The sequence below is a fragment of the Uloborus diversus genome, chromosome 5 (genome assembly GCF_026930045.1).
Source record: "Uloborus diversus isolate 005 chromosome 5, Udiv.v.3.1, whole genome shotgun sequence".
NCBI lineage: Eukaryota > Metazoa > Arthropoda > Arachnida > Araneae > Uloboridae > Uloborus > Uloborus diversus.
In genome coordinates, this window is record NC_072735.1 from 57255333 (window position 1) to 57279182 (window position 23850).

The 23850-nt window shown below is 33.5% G+C and overlaps 1 protein-coding gene across 1 annotated transcript in view; it reads left to right on the forward strand.

The window, feature by feature from the left end:
* Positions 1–7543: 7543 nt before the first annotated feature.
* Positions 7544–23850, forward strand: part of LOC129222938 (SANT and BTB domain regulator of class switch recombination-like) — a 72029-nt gene continuing 55722 nt past the window's right edge. The window contains exons 1-5 of the mRNA XM_054857498.1: positions 7544–7666; positions 8040–8198; positions 15535–15557; positions 16576–16588; positions 18188–18216. Coding sequence (XP_054713473.1) covers positions 8067–8198; positions 15535–15557; positions 16576–16588; positions 18188–18216 — 197 coding nt within the window. The 5' untranslated portion in view covers positions 7544–7666; positions 8040–8066. The remainder of the gene's footprint in view (positions 7667–8039; positions 8199–15534; positions 15558–16575; positions 16589–18187; positions 18217–23850) is intronic.

The window sequence follows — 23850 nt, forward strand, 5'->3', positions numbered from 1 at the left end:
GTTAACACAAATAATAATTTTAAGAAAGTTTAAATACTAAAAATATACAGTTTTTTAAAAAAAAGTCATTTTTTTCTCAAAAACCGGGGGACTGGGAGAGAGGGGGAGGAAGCGAGTACACCCATGATCTGGCCCCCTCACTTTTCCAAGGCACGAGTCGCCATCTCTATGGGATTTCAAGTTTCTCTTTAGCTTCGAGCAAATTTTATCGGAAGAAGCTAATGACGTATGACTTGTACCAAAATCGATTTTATAGTTTTAATCCTCATGTATATAATAGCGAAAACCATTGATCGAGTAACGCTCTGGCGTTATTAGAAATGAAACTCGTGCCATAGCATGCATGACGGCATTATTTCATTGTTGAAGCACCAAAATTTCAAAGTTATTTATAATTTGATAATATTTTTTGGCAATGTTTGCAATGCATGGAAATGCTTTATTTTGGCAAGACTGAACTGGATACGGTAACTTAACTCTTTTACTGGTAAGACTAATTTTAGGAGAATGAAGAAGCGAAAAAGTGTTCAACAATGTACGCTGTTAGGATAAAAATTTCAACCATCAAAATATCACCAAACAGGCAGTTCCTTCGTTCAAATGTAGAAACAGTTTCCAATTTTTCTAGCATTTTAAGAAAACTTTTATGTATTCAAAAAGAATTTATTGGTTCCTACGAGAGAAATCGATCTTTTTTGTTGAAAAAACACTAACACTAAGGATTTTTTTTTTTTTTTTTTTTTTTAGCATTGAAAAATTTGAGAAAATTGCTGATATTTGGAAACAAAGATCTACCGTGCTTTTCCGAAAATACGACTTAATCAAAAATAAGCTCTAGGCTCTAGTATGATTTTCGTGGTAATACAAGTGCAAGCCCTATCCCTAAAATTAGCCTTAGTTAAAACCGCATTCCAAAGAACGTCTCACGACACTGTGAGAAGGGCGTCTCATTTACAGACCACAATATTTGGTGATTTTTTCTTGAATAGCGAAGCTGAAACACAGCAAATATGAACACTTGAAACGAAAAAAGAACGGATATCTTTGTGACAAATTATTTAATAAAACTTGAACAAATATATTTATATAAAGGGTTTTATTTTTGCCTCAAAAGAAACAGCTGAAAACGATTTCATTTTTGATACAAATAGTTCATTGAAGCCTTTTTTTTTTTCATTCTAAATTTTAACTATTACTTGGGTGCGGACAACGATTAAAAAGTTGTAAAATAATCTTTCGAAAAGCATAATCGATTTTTTTATTTATTTATTAATTTATTTTTTAGATTTAATTCTTGCTCACGTGTTATTAAAATAATTACAATCGACCGGTCATTCTTTTCGCTTGGGAAATTCATTAAACCCCCGGTCTATCACTCTCGGCCACTAGACACATTTATCAGTATTCCCTTGAAAATACGAGACCTCATTAGCAGACTAAAATGCTTCATTACTTAGAGGGTAAATAGGTCATCACGGAGTTTCTTTTTATTTCCAGTGATTTGTTACTTCTGCTTAAAATAATATTTCTCATTTTCTCTTTCCATCTTGCCTCATTTATTATCAGGTAATAGTGCGATTGCACGAGTTAACATTGTAATGATATTGCATTCGTTTGTGTTGTAAAATAACAGCTAATTTTGCTTCTTATGAAGGAGGGTTTTGGAATATACAATCCTTGTATAAATTATTTCTTTTTTTTTTATCCTACGTGCTTTTTTGGGGGAGAGGGGGGGTCTGCAATAGGCTAATAGCCTCTTATGCAACCCCATTGAAGAATCAATGTGTTATTTTAAGTTAATTTAAAAAGACGAAAAAATATTTGCCCTCCCCTAACAAGTAGCTTCCGAGTAGCTTTGAACAAATATGGCGGCAAATACTAGCGATGTCATACAATGTCCAAATGCGACGAATTTGAAAATTGATAGTTTTTATTTGCGATAAATTCATAGCACTGCAAATATACCCTTATTTCATTCTAACTGAAAGATACAAAGCCATTTAGTGTAATTATACTTCTTTCTTCTTTTTTTTTTTTCGTGTCAGAAGTTAGATCGCCATTCGCAATTCACCAATCGCGAATTTTTTATAAATGCACCTATCAAATTAATTAAACCTAGTACAGCCTATGAAGCATGACTATCCACAAAGTGGGTAAAAAATAAAAAAAAAGTTACTATACAAATTCCACAACATGCTTTTACGAATGGGAAAAAAAAAAAGCATGTGGATGCATGGAAAAGCATTAAAATAAAAACCACATAAAATTATAAGTTAATTCCATTGTACATTTAGAGTGAAACCCCGTTACAACGAATTTCAAGAGACCGCAAATTCTGTTTGCTGTTACGGGAATTTCGTTGCAATGGATTTCAAGCACTGTAATGAAAATTAAATCGAGACTGCAAATTCATTTCGTTGAAACGGATATTTCGTTGCATTGGTATTCGTTGTAAAGGGATTCCCCTGATTTTAAAATCAGATTTGCCTGCAAAGCAACTGCAAAACCAGAAGTAACCAGACAGAAAACCTTGTAGAATGAAAACTAAACGTAACTGCTCAAGCTCAGAATGTTGTGAGATTTCTTCTTCATCGTATTGCTTATTTTAATGAATGAACTAAAAAAATAAAATAAAATAAAAGATTGTGAACGGAAGAAGACAATGAATGAGTGTGTAACTCAGGTGGTGTGCCTTGTCCTTGGTGTCCCATTTCGGGGCGGCGCAAAGCTGAAGGAAGTGATTGGGTGGGCTGAGATGTCAGTGGGAAATCAAGCGTCAAATTTAACTCGATAGCGTCGCGGTTGTCCATTCCTTGTCACCACTTAAAAATTCGGATAGTTTTTATCTGTTGATAGAAAATCGTTTCAGGCTGGTGGTCCGCCTGATGAGTCATCTGCTTTCACCGAACTCCTTTCCTTCCAGTGTTCAGATTCAATAGTTCCAGATACATTTTCTCTATGAATAGTGTCAATGACCCTCCCAATCTAAAAAAAGTTGGTTTAATTAACAATTACATATTGAAAAAAAAAAAAAAAAAAACAGAATATATATGTTTAGGAATGCGGTAGAAGCTTCTTTGAAAGCCCGAAAATAAAATAAGTATAAGAGTTAAAAGTATCCGGATACTTCCAAAAATGTACATTTTTTGGAATTTCTAGAGAAATACCTTACCAATTGTTCTGTAACTTTCGTCACAAAAAGTGGGTGCTTGAGCTGAGCTCACAACTTTCCAGTAAAAATTAAATCGCCCATGCTTTTAGATGACCTACCAAAAACTGAAGAAGCAAAAATGTTTTTGATCATCCTGTTTACATAAAAAGCACGGAATAGTCACTATTTTCAAATTAGTTTTAGTTGCTATTTATAACTATCATATGGATTCTCATTTCGGTAAATGTATCACTAATATTTACGAAATTAAGAATTTCTTTCAAAAGCATCAGCTTTCTCTGCAAGTTGTTTGCTCTTGACAAACAGAGTTCTGACCCGAACTTTCAAGAAACTTGACAGTATACAAAAGAAACGTTACACTGAAATTTGAAATAAAAATATTGAAAATTTGATGAAATATGAACATTCATACCAACTAATTTCGTAAATAATCTGTTTGTATCACGAATCGCAGCAAAGCAACACTGACGGATTGCGAGCAAGCATTACTGATTCGTAAATAATCCCTTGCGATTCATCACCTGTCCGAGAATATTTAAAATGAAGCTTATTAGATTGGCGATATTTTTTTAAATTTTTACGATAACCAAACGGATTTTTTTTTTTTTTTTTTTGAAGTTGCCTAATACACCTGGTTATAAAATTATGAAAATTTAAATACCATACTTTGTTCATGCGTAATAACAAGTTAATATCCCTAAGTGTCCATGTTTGATCGAATTTCCGTTCTTTATAACGTTTCTCTCGTATACTGTAAAATAATTTTAAAGTTCGGTAAAGGTTGGAGCATAACGCTGCCTGTGTGCCTGTTATAGGTCGAAAATATAATGATAATAACAACAATAATAATAACAATAGGGGAAAAGGTGTAAAAACGGGCACAGGTGTAAATATAGGCACCCCTCCCTAGTGGCTATTGGAGGTACTGAAGATTGGCGACGAGGACTGTAGGTGGTGCCATTCATAAACATAAGATAACCGAGAGCAGTTGGGAAGATTATTTCAAGTAGTGTGATGCAGCGTGAGTTGTTGTGAAAATTGGTGCTTTTCTAGACTGCAAACTTTTAATAGGTATGGGAAATCGTTTTCTTTTCATGTTCTTCTGCTTAGTTAAAAAAACAATTTCACAGTGATGTCCGGAAAGCGGAGATCTTCAGCTACTTTTTGACGCACACCTTTAGTCACGCACGCTTTTGCGTTGCATGCGATAGCAGTCATCTTTTTTAGGTGTAATTAGTGTAAATATGGGCCTCCATTTAAAAGGGTACCCATAACAGTGTACCACGTCTTTTTTTAAATATAAAAATTATTTCTCTTACTATGCAGCATGCATCTTTCATAATGGAAAGTTCTCTGAAGACACTCGGGAAGAGATGTGGGGGAAATGTGTTACGTGTAATTTGTCAAATGCGGGAGCTCTTTAGATTCTGTCGGGGCTGAAAGAGAGTTTGCAATTTCTGTAAATATTTTTTTCCCTGCAATTAATAAATTCTCTACCACTTTGTATAGTTTTATCCTGTTTCCAAACTATTTTTGGTGACTTTTTTTTATGGGTGCCAACATTTACATCCCATTTTTTCTGATGCTTCTTTTGAAGCCGTTTTTAGCCTACTTTCCCAGTAAAAATCAGAGAAAGAAGAAAAAAGCATGAAAGAAGGCTTAATACATCTTAAAAATATCCCGAAAAACAAAAAAAAGTCAAAAATAAATAAAATAGTTAGATAAATATTGAAAAATTAAAAATTGGAAAGTAGGGTATTAAGATGGGGAAAAATGTCTGTCGGTCTGTCTGTCTGTCCCCCCCCCCCCCTAATAACTTTTGAATGAATAGTCCGATTCGAACAATTTTTTTTTTTGTTAGAAAGATCGCGGCGAGGACATCTCATTCCCATAATTCATTTTTTGATTGAAACAATTTTTTGTTCAATTTTGAACAGTTCAAAAAAACTTAACATTAGCTCCTACGGGGAAATTCAAATCAAAAATAAATCTTGAACTTAGAAGCGAAGTGGCTTCAAACAAACTTTGTAGGGAAAAACTTTTGATAAAAAACATGTATCGAAAATATCTTTTTGATTTGAACAAGTTTTCGTTCAATTTTGAACAGTTCAAATCTCTTAACATTAGCGCCTAAGGGGAAACTGAAAGTCAATATAAATTCCGAACTTAAAGGCGGATTTACTTCAAACAAACTTTGTTGGAAATAGCTCTTTACTCCCGACTCCGACTCCGAGAATTTAGGGGCACCTGACACCGACTCTGACTCCTGTTCCCGACAATTAATCGGACTCCGACTCCCCGACTTCGACTCTGACTTCATAGCTTTGGCAAACATTTATACACGTAGGACAAATGACTGACTCCGATTCTTGGATATTCGACTCCGACTCTTTTATCCCAAAATGAGATTGACTCCGACTCCGACTCCGCTGCTCTGGTTTTAACTGTGAAATAATTATTGTTGATATGATTTGTTTTTATTTTCACGCTAAATTTTTAATTTAGGTATTTAGTTTTCGGTGAATAAACTCGAAAAATATGCGCAGACGATTTTTTTTTTTTTTTTTTTTGACAATGAAAATTATTTCTTTAAGTTGACATTTTATTGTTTTTTTTTTATTTTGGTAAGTGCATTAATTCGATTAAAAAATTATTTTTGGCAACAGGGGAAAAAGAAACGATTTTTTTATATGATGTATTTATTTTAATGAACTTATTATTATTATTTTTTCGTTTTGAAAGCTGTTAAAAAAATTTTTTAATGGAAAGAAGTGTATTAGCTGCATTGTTTAAAAGGTGCTGCTATTTTATTTGTTCGTTTTTTTGAAGAAAAGTAAGGAATATTTTATTCCTAGAAATCAGCTTAAAATATTTAAAAAAAATATGTTTGAAAAAATTTGCGATTTTAAGCTATTTTTGAGAATATTGATCAGGTACTAGAAAGTAGTATGGGTATACGGGAAAGTAGGCTCGTCTAGTTCTAGACGGAACTTCTTGTTAAAATGAAATCATTAATACTAATAACTGTTTTGCCCTCTCGCATTAAGGGCACTTGTTATAGTTATTAATGAAAGACAAAAATCTGAAATTTTTTGAAATGGAAGTAATTTTAAATCAAAAACAAAAAAGGGTGTCCATATTTACACCTTTTCCTCTATTACAGTAACATTCTTAAGTTAATTTCTGAAAAATGATATTTTTCCGTTAACTTTATTATAATTAATTTTTTCAAAGACCTCCAAAACCCCCTCATAGAAACAACCTTTATTTATTCGGCTCGTACGGGAAGGAAAACGGCGCCTCACTTTGAAAAGTAAGGGTTTTGTCTCTCCATTTTGGAGGGGCACGACCCTTGAGGGAATATCCAAGTTCATCTTGGATCCTCATCTCTTGATCATCCTCATATCTTAATCATTCTCTTAAGTTCAAAATGAACGAGCAATCAAAGATTATAGTGTTGATCGACTCGCGTGCTTAAAGAAAGGAGAATTGACGTAATAAGTCAGTTTTGTACTCTGCTCATGTTATGATTTCATAGAAAATAAAAGGGAATTTTTAATTGGAAAGGAGGTTAAAACCAACAGGCCGTCCATCCCGATTTTTAAGGCCGTGTTGGCGGTCCAGACATTTTTCTTTTCTTTTATTAAGGATTTTTATGATGATATTTTTAAAGGTAATTAAACAAATAACAGAAATGTAAATATATCGGCGGCATCTAATAAAGACATCATGATTATATTATTTATCAATTAATTTTTTCATTGAACTTTTTTACCGTTAAAAAATATTTTGAAACGTACATTTCTGTGGCCTTCATCTGTAGGTAAATTATCTGCAAAATCGTGGATGTTCATGTTTTTAGAATGTTCAAAGATTTCTTCAAAATTTTGCAGAAAAAATACTTTTGGGCAGATTTTTGCAATTGTACACTCATTAATACTATTTCAATTTTATTGAGACTGTGACGGTTCGCTTTTTTTTTAATTTTTCATTACTGAAAGGAAATTTAGTAACCCCATTTCTGAGAAGAAATTCAGCCTTCCTCTTCTTTTATAGTTGCAGGGTAGAAAAAACAGGAGACATTGTTCCCTGTCATTGGGTATTAAAATTCATTGCTGTCTGAAAGTGTAGCACTTTAATTTCACTAATATTTATAAAATGAAGTGAATATCAGTTGTGCAAACTGATATTCTAATTTCTTAGAAATTTTGATTTTACAAGCGACTGCAAAAAATTAACTTTCTGTATATTTTCTTGAAATTCCTGCAGATGGCAGCACAGTTGAAGGCGTTCTGATTAATGCATGCCTTCAAGGCCGTTGCTGCCTCTCGACATGTAAACAAACGGATGAAGAGTTTTGAAAGGTTGTGGGAAAAAAATAATATGGTGTCAAAAAAGGTTAATTTACGTAGTTATTATAATTATGCTATTAAATATAGTGTATAAAACGAACGTACTGTCGTGTTTATGATTTCCGGCGGTTCTACATTGCAAGTGGGTAAAATCTTCCTTGTAGCATAGCCAGCATAATGTTCTTTCCTCTATCGTCCAATTTTGAATGTTTGATAGATTTTCTGTATTTGACGAAATGGGCATCGACAACGATGTATTTTTAATCCTTTATTTTTCTGCTTTGTTTAAGACTACATATGCTGTAACTTTCGTTCAAACTTCTTGTGCCATTTTTTACTAATTGCTTCATTTCAGATATTTGCTACACTCAAACAGCAATACTAATGTTTGAAAGTTAAAAACCATTTATGTTTTATTTTAAAATTCAAAAGTTATCATTTTACTTTACTCTGTTTAAAGGCAAACATAAAATTTGGTTCCTTTAATCTGATGAATAAATATTTCATTATTTTAGATAAGTTCATTCCATTGATGTGAGAGAATGTCTTCCTCTTCTAATGTTCCTCACAAAAAAGTGTCAAAACATTCTCCTCGTAACCCAAAGAAAAGTGGGAAACCAACCAGTGCTCGAAGTACCAGTCATCGAAGCTCTGAATCTTCCTCCAAATCAGGTGTTTATTTTTTAATATTTTACTTGTTGGGCCATTTCTTTCAAATTATCAGTAGTCAAGTTACTAAATGTTATGTGGGCCTACATTATGATTATTGATCTGATTATTTTCAATTACATCAGGCACCAGTTTAATGTTATCATCAAAGGTTGTTTTATAAAAATATCTTGACAAATGAAAGTTTGTTGTAAGTGGAAAGGAAGCAAGGTTTCTTTGAACTTTTTTAATTGTGTGCCTGTTTTATCTTAGCTCTTATTCTCATATTTCAAAGTTTTAATGTCTAGTTCAGTTGGGCAAGGAAATGTACTCGCAACCGAACGTTCAAGGATGCAATGTCAACTGGTCTAAGATCCCCCATGTTCAGGGACGTGTCGAGCCTCTTATTTTTTTTTGGGGGGGGGGGGAGTGCAATAATAGCCCTTGATAGCCATTGGCTTCTAATAGTCGAGACGAAACCCCAGTGTATATTTTTAAGTCCTAGTTCCAAGAAATCTGTTTATTTTTCTTATACGGTGCGTTCCTATGCGCGACCTATACGGTGCGCCCTATGTATTCCTTAATGCTAGCTTTTTCGGAACTGGACATCCTTGCTTTATTCAGTAAATTACTGCCCATTCCTTGCCTCGCGTTCAATCTTCGAGTTGAACCGAACCATTGCTTCGGTCACACGTCTCGTCTGCTAATTCTATATTAGCTACCAATTTGTTTCGCTGACTGTTGGCTTCCTTAAGAGGTTTTTCATCTCCAACTCGGTCACTTTCCTATGCCGGGCTGATGAGTGCTAATAAGCATGAAACTGCAGTCCTCGGCTGGAAATGACTGAGCTGGCGGTGTATTTCACGTATCCTTGCTTTAGTTTTTAGTTTAAAATTTTGGGTCTGTTGACCTTATGATGAAGAGTTCCACTGCTGAGGAGTTCTGGCTTCATCAACTTAGTCTTATTATTAATTTTAGTATTCTTATTTGTTTAATTTTGTAAATCCCAATGTTGTAATTTATTGTTTGCATTTTGTAATATTTACCTGGCTGTTTGTTTGGCTGCTTTGCACAACATTGGGCTTGTGGTTTACTCCATTTTATTTTATTTTATTCTTTTCTAATTTTCTTTTATTTTGTTTTAGTATATATGTATGTGTGTGTATATATATATAAATATACATACATACATATATATACATAAATACAGTGGCGGATTTAGACAACAAGCCCCTAAGCTATTTTAGGTATGGGCAGGCCTCTTTTTGTAGTCTAGACAACTTGTTATGTCAGTGGCAAAACAGGCCATTTTAACGTTTCATCTCTCACTAAGTGTCTCTTCCCTTTGATACATCAAGCCATGTAGTTTTGTTTTATTATTTTCCTTCCTTTTAATTCTCCCGCTGCCTTTTTTTATATTGATCTTGGAAAAGGAAGGGCAACAGGAGAGTGATGCAGGGACCTTCTTTATTACAGAATATCCGCAATTTAGGTGGTAAAGAGTTTTCTCTCCCGGAAAAAATATTGAATATATATATATATATATATATATATATATATATATATATATATATATATATATATATATATATATATATGTAGTATATGTATATTTCTGCATTTTAAGGCTGCTCTTCAGTGAGGGAAAACATTGAAGTTAGGGTGTAAATGACTTTCTTCCTTGAACGACGGGAGTGAACCTGAATCAAGTGATTGACACTTCAACGGCCAATGGAGTGGACGGTAATCGATGTAAGGCAGGAACACGTGACCTGTCACAGCTGTCATTGTTCTGGAGGGAAAGGATCCCCTAAATGACCCCCGTCATGAAGAGCAATCAAAGAAATTAGCTGGCGGCCAAAACCCCACTTGAACAGTACCGACGCGACGGTTGAACAGAACAGAAAATAAAGTCAGTACCAAAGGGTCTGCAGTAATTTTTGAAACAAAGTTTTTTTGTTTTTTTTTGATATGCGTTCCCAGATTTTATATTCATGAAAAATTGATGAATGAAATGAAAATTTATCATAAAATGAACAGGAAAAACGATTGTCTTATTATTTTTTTTAAACGATGCTCTCAATTACCACGTACGAATCTTATTTCATTCATAAAGCTAATTTGTTTCTTGTCTGAAGTTTAATTAACGAATGCAATTTTTTGCTTTAGGATATGATTATATATATAAAAAAAAACATAAGAGGTATAAACTTAGTGTAAAACTGTGGTGTAGTCCCGGAAAAAAAGGGTGAGGGGTGAGGAGGGATGATTACATATCGGTTATCGGGTATTTACAGTCAAAGAGGTGGAACAATGCTGATTTTATTTTTAATTATTGGGAGGACGGCAGAAATAGCGTAATCAGAAAACAATTTCTGATTAGGATATGGTTACATTTCAAAGAGGGGGGGAGAGGATCCCGCTATTTTTAGTATATATATATATATATATATATATATATATATATATATATATGGCTGAAAAAGAAATACTTCTGCAATTCGATGGAGGATATGCAACGCTGAACTGGCATTTGTGTTAATTAATCAATTAATATTTTAGATATTTATTTATATTTTTCCGGTGATTCATCATGCGCAGGGCTGCATTTGTTTACTATCAGTAAACAAATCATCCCGCAAAAACAAAGATAATCAGCATGGTGACTAGAGCAGCATACACAAGACTAAATGATTAATATACTTCTTAAAATTGAAATTCTTTTTCAAAAATAATATTAATAATAATAATATTTTACGCATCAGACGAAAAGTGCAACAGGCTATAATAATAAGTAGTTGGTAAGTCTTTTATTGAAGTGTATTTTCGAAGCACGCAGTTATATGATGTTTGAGAACATTTGAAAATACATTTCGTGGGTGGAATTACACGAGCAACAGGGAATTACTTGCAATAATGTACTTAAATTAAAAACACAAGCTGCAGTTTACTTGCAGTACACTTGGAACAATGTACTTCGACTTCAGAGCCTGATTACCGCAGGGGCATGCGGGGCACAGGCCCCTCCTCTTAGATTTCAGGGGGACCCAAAATCCCCTTTATTTATCATGTTAATTAAAAATAAATAATAATTTCCCTCAGAATCTGGAGTACAATGATGTCATTGATATTTTTGCAAATGCTAAGCAAGGAAAAAAATCTCTTATTTGTCGATAAAAATTCCCCTTAAAATCTTGATCTCTGTGCAAATCCTAAAACCACTCCAAGTTTAGTCTGTATTTATTATTAAAAGTTATATCAGAGATAACTTTAATATTTACGGTTTACTGCAACGGGCAAAGTGCAACTACATCTTTAATAATTATTGTACACTATATCACTTCTACTTTTTAAATATATAGTACTATATTTTGATATGAGGTACCACCAAATTTTGCATGGCTGTGCTAATATGCAAGTATCGAAATATTTTATAGCTTCATTACGTAGAATAAGCAGGAATAGGAGGGGTGGGGCACAAAATGAATTTCATACCCAGTGTTCTCCAAAACCTTTGTCGGGCCCTAAGGGGAACCTGAAATAGAATTGTGCCCCATGTCCAATGTCAGAATGATCAGGCTCTGTTCGACTTATTCAAATGCAAAATGTTAAGAGGAATAAAATAACTTTTTAAACCTTTTTTGATTTTTTTTTTCTTCTCAGGTCTTTTTTTTTTTTTCTAATGGTTTTCAATTTTTGGTTACATTAGTTATGCATTGCTTTCTGCAATTCAAAATAGTAATAATAGCAATAACAATAATCAGAAATGCTTTCCTTTCTGCGGATACTATGGTGAGAAAAGCAACGGTCAAAAGCACAATTTTCAGAAAATTCATTCATGCTCGCATTTCGAAATTAAATGAAACCTCTTTATTACCACACAATGTTGAGAGCTTCGTGCAAACGAAGTCCTATACTTGATAGCTGCACTCAATCAAGCTTTCATTGATGCAAATTATTGCAATCAATCAAACAATCGTAACAATTACATGGAATATTCCCTACTTACGTCAATTGTTTGCTCGTAAGAACGTGAACAATGTCTTACATACGTAATTTATATTCAGAAAAAAATATCAGAATTGAAAATATAATCCGACATTTGCAAATCACCCACATTAGTATACTATCCTTTAAATTAAAAAAATATTTCAATTTAATTTTTCTCTTTTTGTATATAAGTATTCATGAAGCAGAATTTATAAATCGTTGAGTGTACTAACATTTATTGCTCTAATTTTTCTAATTTTTCTTTTTTTTGATCTCTTCTTGACTTCCCGGAAAATTTTTAAACTGTTAGCAAAAATTAGGTAACTCAAATAACTCTAGAACGTGGAAGAGAAATCTGTCAGGCCCAATAAAAACTTTTTGAATGATGTAAAAGACAGAAACACATGTATCTATCTCTATTGATAAAGATGTTCTTAGTAACCCCGGAACAAGTGTAATTTAATTTGCAGGTTTGTACATTAAAATAGTGTACTTTCTATATTAATAAATGTTAACAATTAAAATCAACAAAAGTTGAGAGATGTGCGCAAAGTTGCGTGAGACTAATACCAATCATTCGCCCTTGAATACTTTATTATTGCTTGACCAAGACCAAATATATTCTTTTTTTGAGCGACCACAGTTGGTTATTGTTTTCACTTGTTCGTAGTTGATGTTCTTTCGACTTTATTTTTCTATGCTTTTAGTGCAAACTCGTCTGTTCCACGTGTCTTCGCGAGCATGTCCCTCCTCCTGGGCGGACCTTCATGACCCCCGCCATCGACTTTACTTATTCCCAACCCTCTCGATTTTACACAATACTTTTCAGACAAAAACAGCATTCAGTCAACAACGTCCAGCATCCAGCCCCTGGAATTCATTTGAATGTAGACGTCTTGTATTCAAATCATGACTTTTACAAATATGATTAGGATAGGAACCATTTGTAGAAATAAGAAACCCAACGAGTAGGGTTCTACCACAATTCGTGATTAAGAAAAACATAATTTAAATTCAAGACGTCAAAATTCAAATGAAGGCTATGGGCTGGATGCTAAATGTTTCTTTCTTTTCTGTTTGGTATTAATTTTTTTTTTTTTTTTTTTTGAATTTTTTCCCCTATTTATGAATAATATTAAGTAATGATAATGTTTCAATGAAGCTTTAACACAATTTTAAATCGGGTGTTCCAAAATATCTTCAATTTTTAAATGCGTAAATTGTAAATAAAATATGCACTTTAAAAAGCATGAGCTTTGTGCAAGAAATACATAAAAGTCAAAAACAACGTTTTAAAAGCACAAGTAAAAGATCTAAATTATAAGTGTAGAAAATGCATTGCTTGATTGAAAACTGGTGGCTATGTATTTGTTTTTTTTTTATCCAGGATATTAAAAAACTTTGACCTTTGACACTTTGAATTAAAATTCAACTAGAAATTTGGTTTTTCGTACTGATATTCAAGCTGTATATATTGTATTTATGGTTCAGTTCCCTTCTTGTTGTTTACCTTTTTATAGCGAAATTGAGGCTATAAACGAAATTGTTATTCGGTTCCTTAGACTTCACTATGAACAGGCGCAACTGCACAGTGCATACACACAAATATATATTGATAAAGATCGGCTAAAATTGAAAAACCTTAGGTTTCAGGGAAATGTTTTAGACGTCAGACATAAAGTCTCATCGTCTGAGCTTATGAAAATTCCAGTGTAACACGACTACCGAAAGATTCTTAGAACATTGTGTATTCATCCAGTTAAAAACAAAATGTCAGTGTTCTCCCCCTTCCCCCATCAGTTCTCTAATTATCTGTAAATTTAAATCAGTGGTTCCAAATCTTTTGCACGTTGCGACCCTTTTTTGACCAAGTAAAGGACCTGTGATCCCGTAGCCTACATACCTGTAAAGTATCGCTAAGTGTGGACCTAACCTGGCAGCATTGTGAAAGCTACGTTAGATCCTACATTACAAAACTGCTATGTTAGATTCGATCCACCCCCAACTATACTGTGGTAGGAATAATGTTTCGACCGAATAAGAAACGCTACACGACTCCATTTGGGGTCACGACCCTGGGAACTCGCCCCTGCTTTAAAACAATTTTTTTTATACTCATTCATGCTTTAAAGAAATGCAGGTATGTATCATTTTTCTCCTTAGATAGTTTTCAAAAGAAAAATTCAGTGAAATCCTGTTACAACGTATATATTAGTATAACGAAATACCCGTTTCAACCAAATAAGTTTTCAGTCCCGATTTTGAAGTTCATTGTTACTGGATTTCACTGTATTATGAATTACATGATCAATGTGTACACACCTTGTAAAGAATTTTTTACGAGTTTTGCTCGAGAAATTATTTTCAAAAATGTTTGTTGAGCTGTGGAAAGCATTTTATGCGTTTACATTTGTAGTAACATAGTATAATATAGACAAAAATAGATTCCAGATATCTAGTAAGTATCTGGGATACAGTTTTGGAGCCCCGGGTTTTTTTTTTTTAGAAATGGTCGCATTATTTCGAACAAAGTCTCAAAAGAGTGCTGGAAATATTTTGCCAGATTTTTTACGGAGCAAAATGTCAAACAGTATCTACCACCTTTTTCAACGAAATCCATTTTTTCTTGAATTTTAAACAATCAAAGAATGGATATTTCAAAAAAGCAAAAAGTACATGACACAGTTAGAGGCTTGAAAAATACTCGGAAAAAAATTTACATGAAAACTTCAAAGGAATTTGTAAAACCTTCATCCAACTTTCCCCGCAGGTTAACATTGGATCCGTAGACTTTCAGACTTTCAGTGAAAAGCATCCTTAAATTTGCTTATAAAGTAGCATTAATATACATATTTATCTTTCTTTGGATGCACCAGCTCCTTGTTTATGCCTTCTTGATGTAGTGAAAAGTAATGGGGGTAGTGCATCCCCAGAAATAGAAATATTCATTAATGCTATATTATAAGCATACTTAAGATCATTTTAATCTTAATTATATCTGTGAATTAATTTGAGTAACACAGAAAGGTTCTTAACTGAAGGTCTGTGATGCAACTTTATGCAAAATGCGATACTTCCTTTTTTTTTTAATTTACAATGTGAAAATTTTTTTTTTCGGATATAGGGTTTATAGGTGTGAGTCCTATACTCTGGTTTCATGCCAAAATATAAGGGAAAAAATTGTAAAACAAACCCCTAGAAAAAAGGATGGGTTTTGATGATTTTAAAAATATAATAAGTGGTAATACCCCCCATGAGCAGGGGCGGCAAATAGGGGGGTCGAGAGGGAGCGGTTGCACCCCCAAATTTTTTTAGAGGAATGATAAAAAAAGAGCAAATTCAAATTACATAAATCGCAAATCAATGGTTAAGAAAAACAATGCTGCTGGTTCTTCGTAATGGTTGATGAAACTCGACACAATTCCAGACATGAACAAGAATTTGCCATTTTTTAAATAGTTAGAAATTCATCAAGCCTTTACTGGCCTTTTCAGAACAGAAAAAACTGAAAAAGAATCATGGTTCATTTTAACCAAAGACGTAATTTCCTCAAAAAGGCTGAATATCTCGTTCTTGTGTGCTCTGTATAACGATGGTTATGAGAGGCTCGTGCAGTGGCTGCATGATTTTCACTAGAAAATGTCTCGGTATTTTAAATTAATTGTTACGCTCATATTTTAAATGTGTCTATTCATCACTTTCTTCCGCTTGAAACACATTACAGCTGCTCAATGCAAAATATACTTTCATAGATACTCTTCAAAAATACTTTTAGAAAAAAATATCTCACATGAGCAAATATCTTTTCTGGGGGCTCTTTAACTATGCAATCCCCCCCCCATATGATGATTACTTGCTGTTAGCCAATATGTGTTTTGTTCCATACTGAGGTATTTCATATGTAAGAAATTCAACCCCCCAAATGAAACGCTGAAATGCCACCCCTGCCCATGAGTTAACCAATTTCCTCCATATGTTCTTACGTACAAACTTAGCACCTCTCTAGCCCCTCAGAAAAGTATTAATGTATAATATAACGATCCCTTCCCCTCCAAATAAAAATAATTGCTATGAAACTGTCAAAAACTGAAAAAAATTGCGGGCGACATTTCCAAAAAAGCGGGACGTGTGAATGGATAAAGGTGGTCATATTTGGATTCAGGAGGTCATTTAGCACTAGAATTCACAAGAATTATCTCAGAAGGAGTCTTTAAAAACTATATCCCTTCTAAACACAAATCAAATCGTGAAGATGTTTCCAAGCATGTGGATTCACTTTCAAAAGCACTCATTCATTCCTTCATTGAAAAATGCCTCCGGAAAAGAGGGGAGTAGTAAATGGAAACGGTCGTTTGCGCTAATGATTGTAAATCTTATACACCTCACCCGGTTTTTCCCCTCAAGAAAGGACAGATCGGTGGGAGGCGTGGCTTAGTAGAGAAATTGAGCTTTTTCAAAAATATTTCAGATGGTTGGAACCCCGATATTTTTTAGAAATGGTCGCATCATTTCAAACTTAGTCTCAAAAGAGAGCTGGAAATATTGCGTGTTGGGGCGTTCTTAAAATTTCGATAGCACGATTTGCAGCTTTTTTACAGAGCGAAAGGTCCAACAGTACCTCGTTTTCAAAGAAATTCATTTTTTCTCGAATTTTAAAAAATCGAAGAATGGACGTATCAAAAAAGTAAAAACTAAAATACACAGACATAGGCTTGAAAAATACTCAGAAAAAAAATTGATCCAAAAACTTCAAAGGAAATTTGTAAAATAACATTCAACTTTCCCCGTACGTTAGCATTGGATCTGAAGCTTTCGGACTCCCAGTGAAAAGCACCCTTAAGGACAAAAAAAGGGTGTTTTGAACTTAAAAAAAATTGTCAGGGAAAAAATGGGAGTTTTTTTTTTTTTTAAGTGAAACACCATGTAACAACTTAAGATGGTTCAAAATAAAAATTGTTTTTGGCTCGACATATTGTTGACATTAGGGGCATTCCAAGGTATTTTTAAAATTATGTAGAATCCGTAACGTGACCTTTTTTTGCCATAACTTTTTAATTTACCGTTTGATTTGCAAATTATTTTAATTTGAGCTGGTGTGTTGGTAGGAAAAAATTAAAATAAAATAATATGCTAATCAAACAGTAAACTAAAAAGTTATGGCGAAAAAGGTCACGTTTTGGACTTTACATAAATGTCAAAAATACCTTGGAATGCCCCATTAACTGACGGAGAGGAAGACCGAGGGAAAAGAAAAGATAACGCATTGTCACTTGCTCAGATCTACTTTCAGTGTAGTTAAGTTTTTGATCATGCCTCCAAACCACCGACTACACTGCCCTAAATTAATTATAAAATTATTAATAGTAAATTAAGCTTTAAAAGGAAAGGTGTACACATTTAGTAAACATGTATTTATAAAGTAGCATCTTGCCGATTCGTACAATTCATATTTTATTTACTTAATAAGAAATAAAATTGAAGCACTTTTCAAAAAATTTCAAAGACTCATTTAATTATTTTCAAGCAGTTGAGAACAATTAAAATTTTGAAAGATTACTGGAAAACAGATGCAAAAGGCAAGTACGAAAATTCACGAGACTGGAAATGGCCCAAAAGTGGATAAATTGAATTACAATTATGAAGCTGTATTGTGCCATATCAATGAACCTTTTAGTATGATGAAAAATATTTACTCAGTCCCCGAACTCGAATTTTTATGTGCTTCTCATAGTCTTATAACCTATGGTGGAAGCATTTAATTTTTATATTTTTCTATAACTGTCTTTACATTCCTACATGGCTGAATCTTCAATTTTTCAGAACCAGAGCAAAACCTAAATCCTGCCACCCTTCACCCACCTTTGTTGAAATTTTATATCGAGGTTCAACGAAAAAGCAACAGAAATAGTTTAAATTTACATCCTCCTAGAGGTTGCTACTAGGCAACTAGGGGGAGGGAGCAAAGGGTATCGACTATGTACAAATGGTAAGCCAAGCGTATTCGCTTGCTGCTGCCTAGATCCAGCAGTGGGATTCCTCTATTCACACAAGTAGGTATGAATTCGTTTGTTAAGCAATTTTTGTTTTTCTGTATCAAAGCATATATCAACTACTGAAAACAAAGTGTGTCAACAATTAGATGTTCTCGTTTTAGTTTAGTTTCAACTCCATCCCAATGTCTTTTTTTATTAAAATAAATGTTCATGCGTTTTATTAATCTAATTTTGTTGCATTATAATAGGGGACTAATTGGTACAGTTATCACTTATTAAAAGTTTCTCCTAGGATGAATTTCCTCCAAGCTATGTTGACAAAGAGAAAAAAATAATCTTTAAGGTTTCAACTACTGGTGGTTTTACCTTACCCTGTTCTCTGAACTGTTTTTGGTTTACTTGGGATTTTGTGTTTTGGAAAAGGACATTTCCTAGTTCCCCTCTTTGGATTCACTTTTCAATTCTCTCCTCGCTTTATACCGTGCCTTTCTTGAAGTTCAATTTCTATAAAACAGAAAAATTTTCCTGCATTCTGTTCTAAAAGATTTTAGGTACTCATGAAATTTTGGGGGGAGGGGAACATTCCTCCAGTTCCCCTCCATGGATCCGCTACTGCTATTGTCTAATCGCTTTTCCTGGAGCCTTTCGTCAAGTTCTAAAAAACAGTAAAAAAATTTGTGTACGTTGTTTTCTGAACAGTTTTAGGATCACTTGTTTTTTTTTTTTTTTTTGAGGGGAAAAGAGAACATTCCCCAGTTCCCCTCCTTGGATCCGCTTTTGCAATTCTCTCTTCGCTTTTCCTTGCGCTTTTCTTCAAGTTCAAGTTCTATAAAACAAGAATTTTGCTGTACTCTGGTGTGAAAATGTTCAGGTACACATGAAATTTTAGGGGGAGGGGAACATTCCCTCACTTCCCCAACGGATCCACCTTGACTATTGTCTGATCGTTTTTCCTGGAGCCTATTTTCAAGTTCTAGTTCTATAAAACAATATCTTCCTGCTTTCTATTCTAAAACCTTTTAGGTACACATGATATGTTGGGGGGGGGGGAACATTCCTGCAGTTCTCCCTCCATGGGTTCGCTTCTGCTATTCTCTAATCGCTTTTCCTGGAGCTTTTCTTCAAGTTCAAGTTCTATAAAATAGAAGAATTTTCTTGCGCTCTGTTGTAAAAATTTTTAGGTATATATGGGATTTGAGGGCATTCCCTCAGTTCCCCTCCATGGATCTGCTTCTGCTGTTGTCTAATTGCTTTTCCCGATGCCTTAGTTCATGTTTCATGTTCTAAAAAACAGAAAAAAATTTCTGTACTCCTGTTTTTTGAACTGTTTTAGGTGCGCTTGGTTTTTTTTTTTTTTTTTTGGAGGGGGAGGGGGGGGGGAACATTCCCACAGTTTTCCTATTTGAATCTGCTTTTGCAATTCTCTAATGGCTTTTCCTGGCGCCTTTCTTGAAGTTCAAGTTTTGAAAAATGAAAGAATTGTGCTGTATTTTGTTCTGAAAATTTTTAGATACACTTGGGATTTGAGGGGGGGGGGGACTTTCCCCTAGTTCCTCTCCCATGGATCCGCACTTGGCTCTGCCTACTTTGCACAAATGCCGACTTGAGCGAAATCGTACTTTATGCCGAGTGATATATTTCAGTTCAGGGCTGCAGAGTCAGGCTGATTTTGGGGTAAAGGTGTCAGAGTTGGAAGTCGAAGGCTTAAACTTTCAAGAATCAGAGTTGGTCATTTTCCCTCTTTGTTAGCAACTCTGAAAGTGCTTGCGAAGTTGAAGTCGGACTGATGTTGGCATAAAATTGTCGGATTCGAAGGCTCTAAAACTCTCAGAGTCGATCACTTTCCCTCAAACTTTGTAGCCCTGGTATATTTTATTTTCATTTTATAACTCCGCATTTTTTTTTTTGTTTCAAACAGGGTTGGCGAGGTTTTGGACACTACGGTAAAAACCACGGTAAAAACCCTGGTTTTTACCGTCCTGTCCAAAACCCTTGTGTCCAAAACTGTCTAAAAGTGTCCAAAACTATGCTTTTAGAAAAATTGTATTTCGTGAAAAAACATTAAAAACAGAATAAAATGTATTAAAGTAATGCTTTAGATTGAACATTTATTCAATAAGAACATTCAACTTATTTGTGCAGCTGATTTTAATCTAGTTACATAGAAGTTGAATTCTTGATTACAATTTCAATTTGTATGCATGAGTCTATGTTATTTTTTATTTTTTTGGTAATAGTAACCAAATTTCCCTATGTTTATGCATGTGTGCAAATGAAAGCAGGGTTGGCAAGGTTTTAACCATCCTGTTCAAAACCCTTGTGTCCGAAAGTGTCCAAAACTATTTTTTGAGAAACTATATTTTGTGAGAAAATATCTAAAACAGAACAAAATGTGTCAAAACTATTTTTTGGACTATTTAATACATTTATTCAATGTGGATATTCAAGTATAAATATATAACTTATTTATGCAGCTGAATTTAATCTAGTTATGTAGAAATTAAATTCTTCAATAAAAATTTCACTTTGTATGCAAGAGTTATTTCTTCATTAACCAAATTTTTCCACATTTATGCATATGTGCAAAAGAAAGTGTTCAAAATATAGTTCAATAATTGACTTAAATGCAATAAATTACAAATTTTTGTAGTTACAGAATGTATTATATTAAAAATATGAACTAAAAAAAGAATAGCACAAGAGTTTTATAATTAAATGTTTAATCATCAATTTCTTGTTCTTTAATCTATGATTAACAATGTAATTTTTATTAAAACATTACATAAAAATTATTTGCAAAAACCATTAAAAAAAATTAAACTTTTTTTTTTCACCTCAATATTTATTGCACATTTAATAGCATTCCTTTGAGTTATAAATAAATGGAACTGAAATTAGTTGTCTTGGTAGTGTTGTGTATTTCTTTTCATAATTCTACTAACTGTTACATAAGGAAGTTTTTATGTACTAGTTACTGGCATTTCTTTAAGTAAAATATTTTTTAAATGAACATTTGGTTAAAAATATTATTGAATACTCATTAATTAAACTCCATTAATATCTATATCTATGTATTATGAATATTGCATCAAAACAAATTGATTATATTACACCCCTTTAGTTTTGGACAGTTTAAGACAGTTTCGGACACTTTTGGACAGTTTTAGACAGTTTTGGACGGTAAAAACCACCTGTCCTGTCCAAAACCAGTTTCGGACAGTCCAAAACCCAACCCTGGTTTCAAAAGTAGTCGATTACAGAATAAAATATACCATTTATACATTTTTGCCGACTGATCTGTTGAAAATGCCGACTGTCAAAAAAATCTGGGGGGAGGGGGTCACACCCCACGCGCACCCCCTCGCCACGTCCCTGCCCATGTTTGCTAATGGTAATAGTGCATGTTAAACCTAGCTATCTTCAGGGCCCTATCTAACAAGTTATTTTTTTCAGATTTTAATGCATATATCAGCACATACAACAGTACTGTAGGTAATTACACAATCTACATTCAGTTAAATCTCAGTGTCCAACAACGTTAACAATTACCTCTTCAAATGACCAAATTTTAATAGAATGTAATTTTTTGTATTAATTGAATGCTAACTTGCCCTCTATTAAGCATAGGCTGCTTGCTCCATTAAGCAAGCAGCCTCCAGATGCCTTTCCTCTCAAAACGACCACATCTTTATAAATAAAAAAAAAAAACTTTTATGACTTTACTATTGAAACTGAATATATCATAAAAGCAGTGTGTGGGCTTTTATTACGTTAGTTTGCGTTATAGTAAAAACCAGGGGCAGCATTTCAGTTTTTCATTTGGGGGGTCGAATTTCTTAAACATGAATTAACTCAGTATGGAACAAAACACACATTGGCTAACAGCTAGTAATCATGATAGGGAGGGGGGGGGGGCAGATTGTATAGTTAAAGAGCCTCCAGAAAAGATATTTGTTGATGTGAGATTTTTTTTTTTTTTTTTTCAAAAATAATATATATTTCTAAAGAGTATCTATGAAAGCATACTATGTATTGAGCAGCTGAAATGCGTTTCTAGCAGAAGAAAGTGATTAACACTCATTAAATAGACACACTTAAAACATGAGTGTAACAATGAATGTAAAATACCAAGGCATTTTTCTGTGAAAATCATGCAGCCACACCACTGCACAGGCCTCTCATAACCATCGTTACACAGAGCACACAAGAACGACCTATTTAGCCTATATGACGAAATTAAGTCTTTAGTTAGAATCAACCATGATTCCTCATCAGTTTTTTCCTGTTCTGAAAAGGCCGGTAAAAGCTTGATGAATTTCTAATAATTTAAGAAACGGAAAACACTTGCTCGTGTCTGGTTTGAACATTGATTTGCGATTTACATAAATTAAATTTGCTCATTTTTATCATTCCTCTCAAAAAAATTGGGGGGTGCAACCGCCCCCTCTCGATCCCCCTATTTGCCGCCCCTGGTAAAAACTATACCTCTGGGGAACCCATACGCAATCACATTTGCACTTCTCTTAAAAATCCTCAATCCAGGTATATGAGAACATGACATTTATGTTGAGCATTTTACAATTCTTTCCCTGTCCTAGCTTTATCAAGGCATTTAGCGTTTTTCTGTACTTTGAAAATTGTGTGGTTGATGAAAAAAGTAGCCATTTTCACATTGAATTTCGAAAATCTAAATTAGTTTAGAAAATCTGAAAATACAAAACATACATCCAACTGTGTTTTGTTTTTTTGTTTTCTGAAAAAAAAATTATGATTATTATCTCAAAATATATTAAATTATTTGCTTCTATTGCACCTAAAGTACTTGTTTAACAATATTAATGACTAATTTAAAACAGCCTCTATTAAGATACCATCTCCATTAACAGCTGATTTTTCCCAAACCGCTGTTTCTCATTGGAATGTTTTTTCCAGAATATTTTTATTCTTTCAGGCAAGCATACTGATGTTGCTATTCCTTCTACTAGTGCTGATTCTACCATAAATGAAACTGGAAGGTAAGTATTTAAAATAAAATTATTTTTAGTTTTCTTGATTTTTTTTTTTTTTTTTTTTTTTTTTGCATACAAGCAAGTTTATTAAGGTTCTTTAATTATTGTATTTATTTGTTTATTTTACAACAGGCTTGGAAAAAAACCTGGTTTTTTGGGGGAAAAAACGTTTTTTTGGTCTAATCCAGATGTTTTTGGTTTAAACTGGGTTTATTTGGTTTAAACTCTAATTGTAAGAATTACAATTTTAGTTTAGGAAATTCATGAATATTTAATGATTGAACTGTTAATGAATGTTAAATATTTACATTGGTACTTAATTACTTGATGATGAATTAAATAATTAAAAGTAAAATCTTGCTATTTCATTCCCTCATGAGTAGCCCTTTCTATAGGAGAACTTTTGTTTGAAAATCTTCAACTACTAAAAAAGTACCATAAATTTAATAAATAGACCTTGGCACAAATAAATAATCAAAGAAATAATTTGCTGTTCGAGTTAAGACATAATTATCAATAACTAGGGCTCGACCGATGGCATTTTTTGGCCGATGGGCCGATGCCGATTGTTGGCCGATTGTTCAAAGATGGCCGATGGCCGATTGCCGATTGTTTTCCTCCAAATGGCCGATGGCCGATAGCCGATGCCGTTGGCCGATGGCAAAAAAAAAAAAAAATGACAGAGT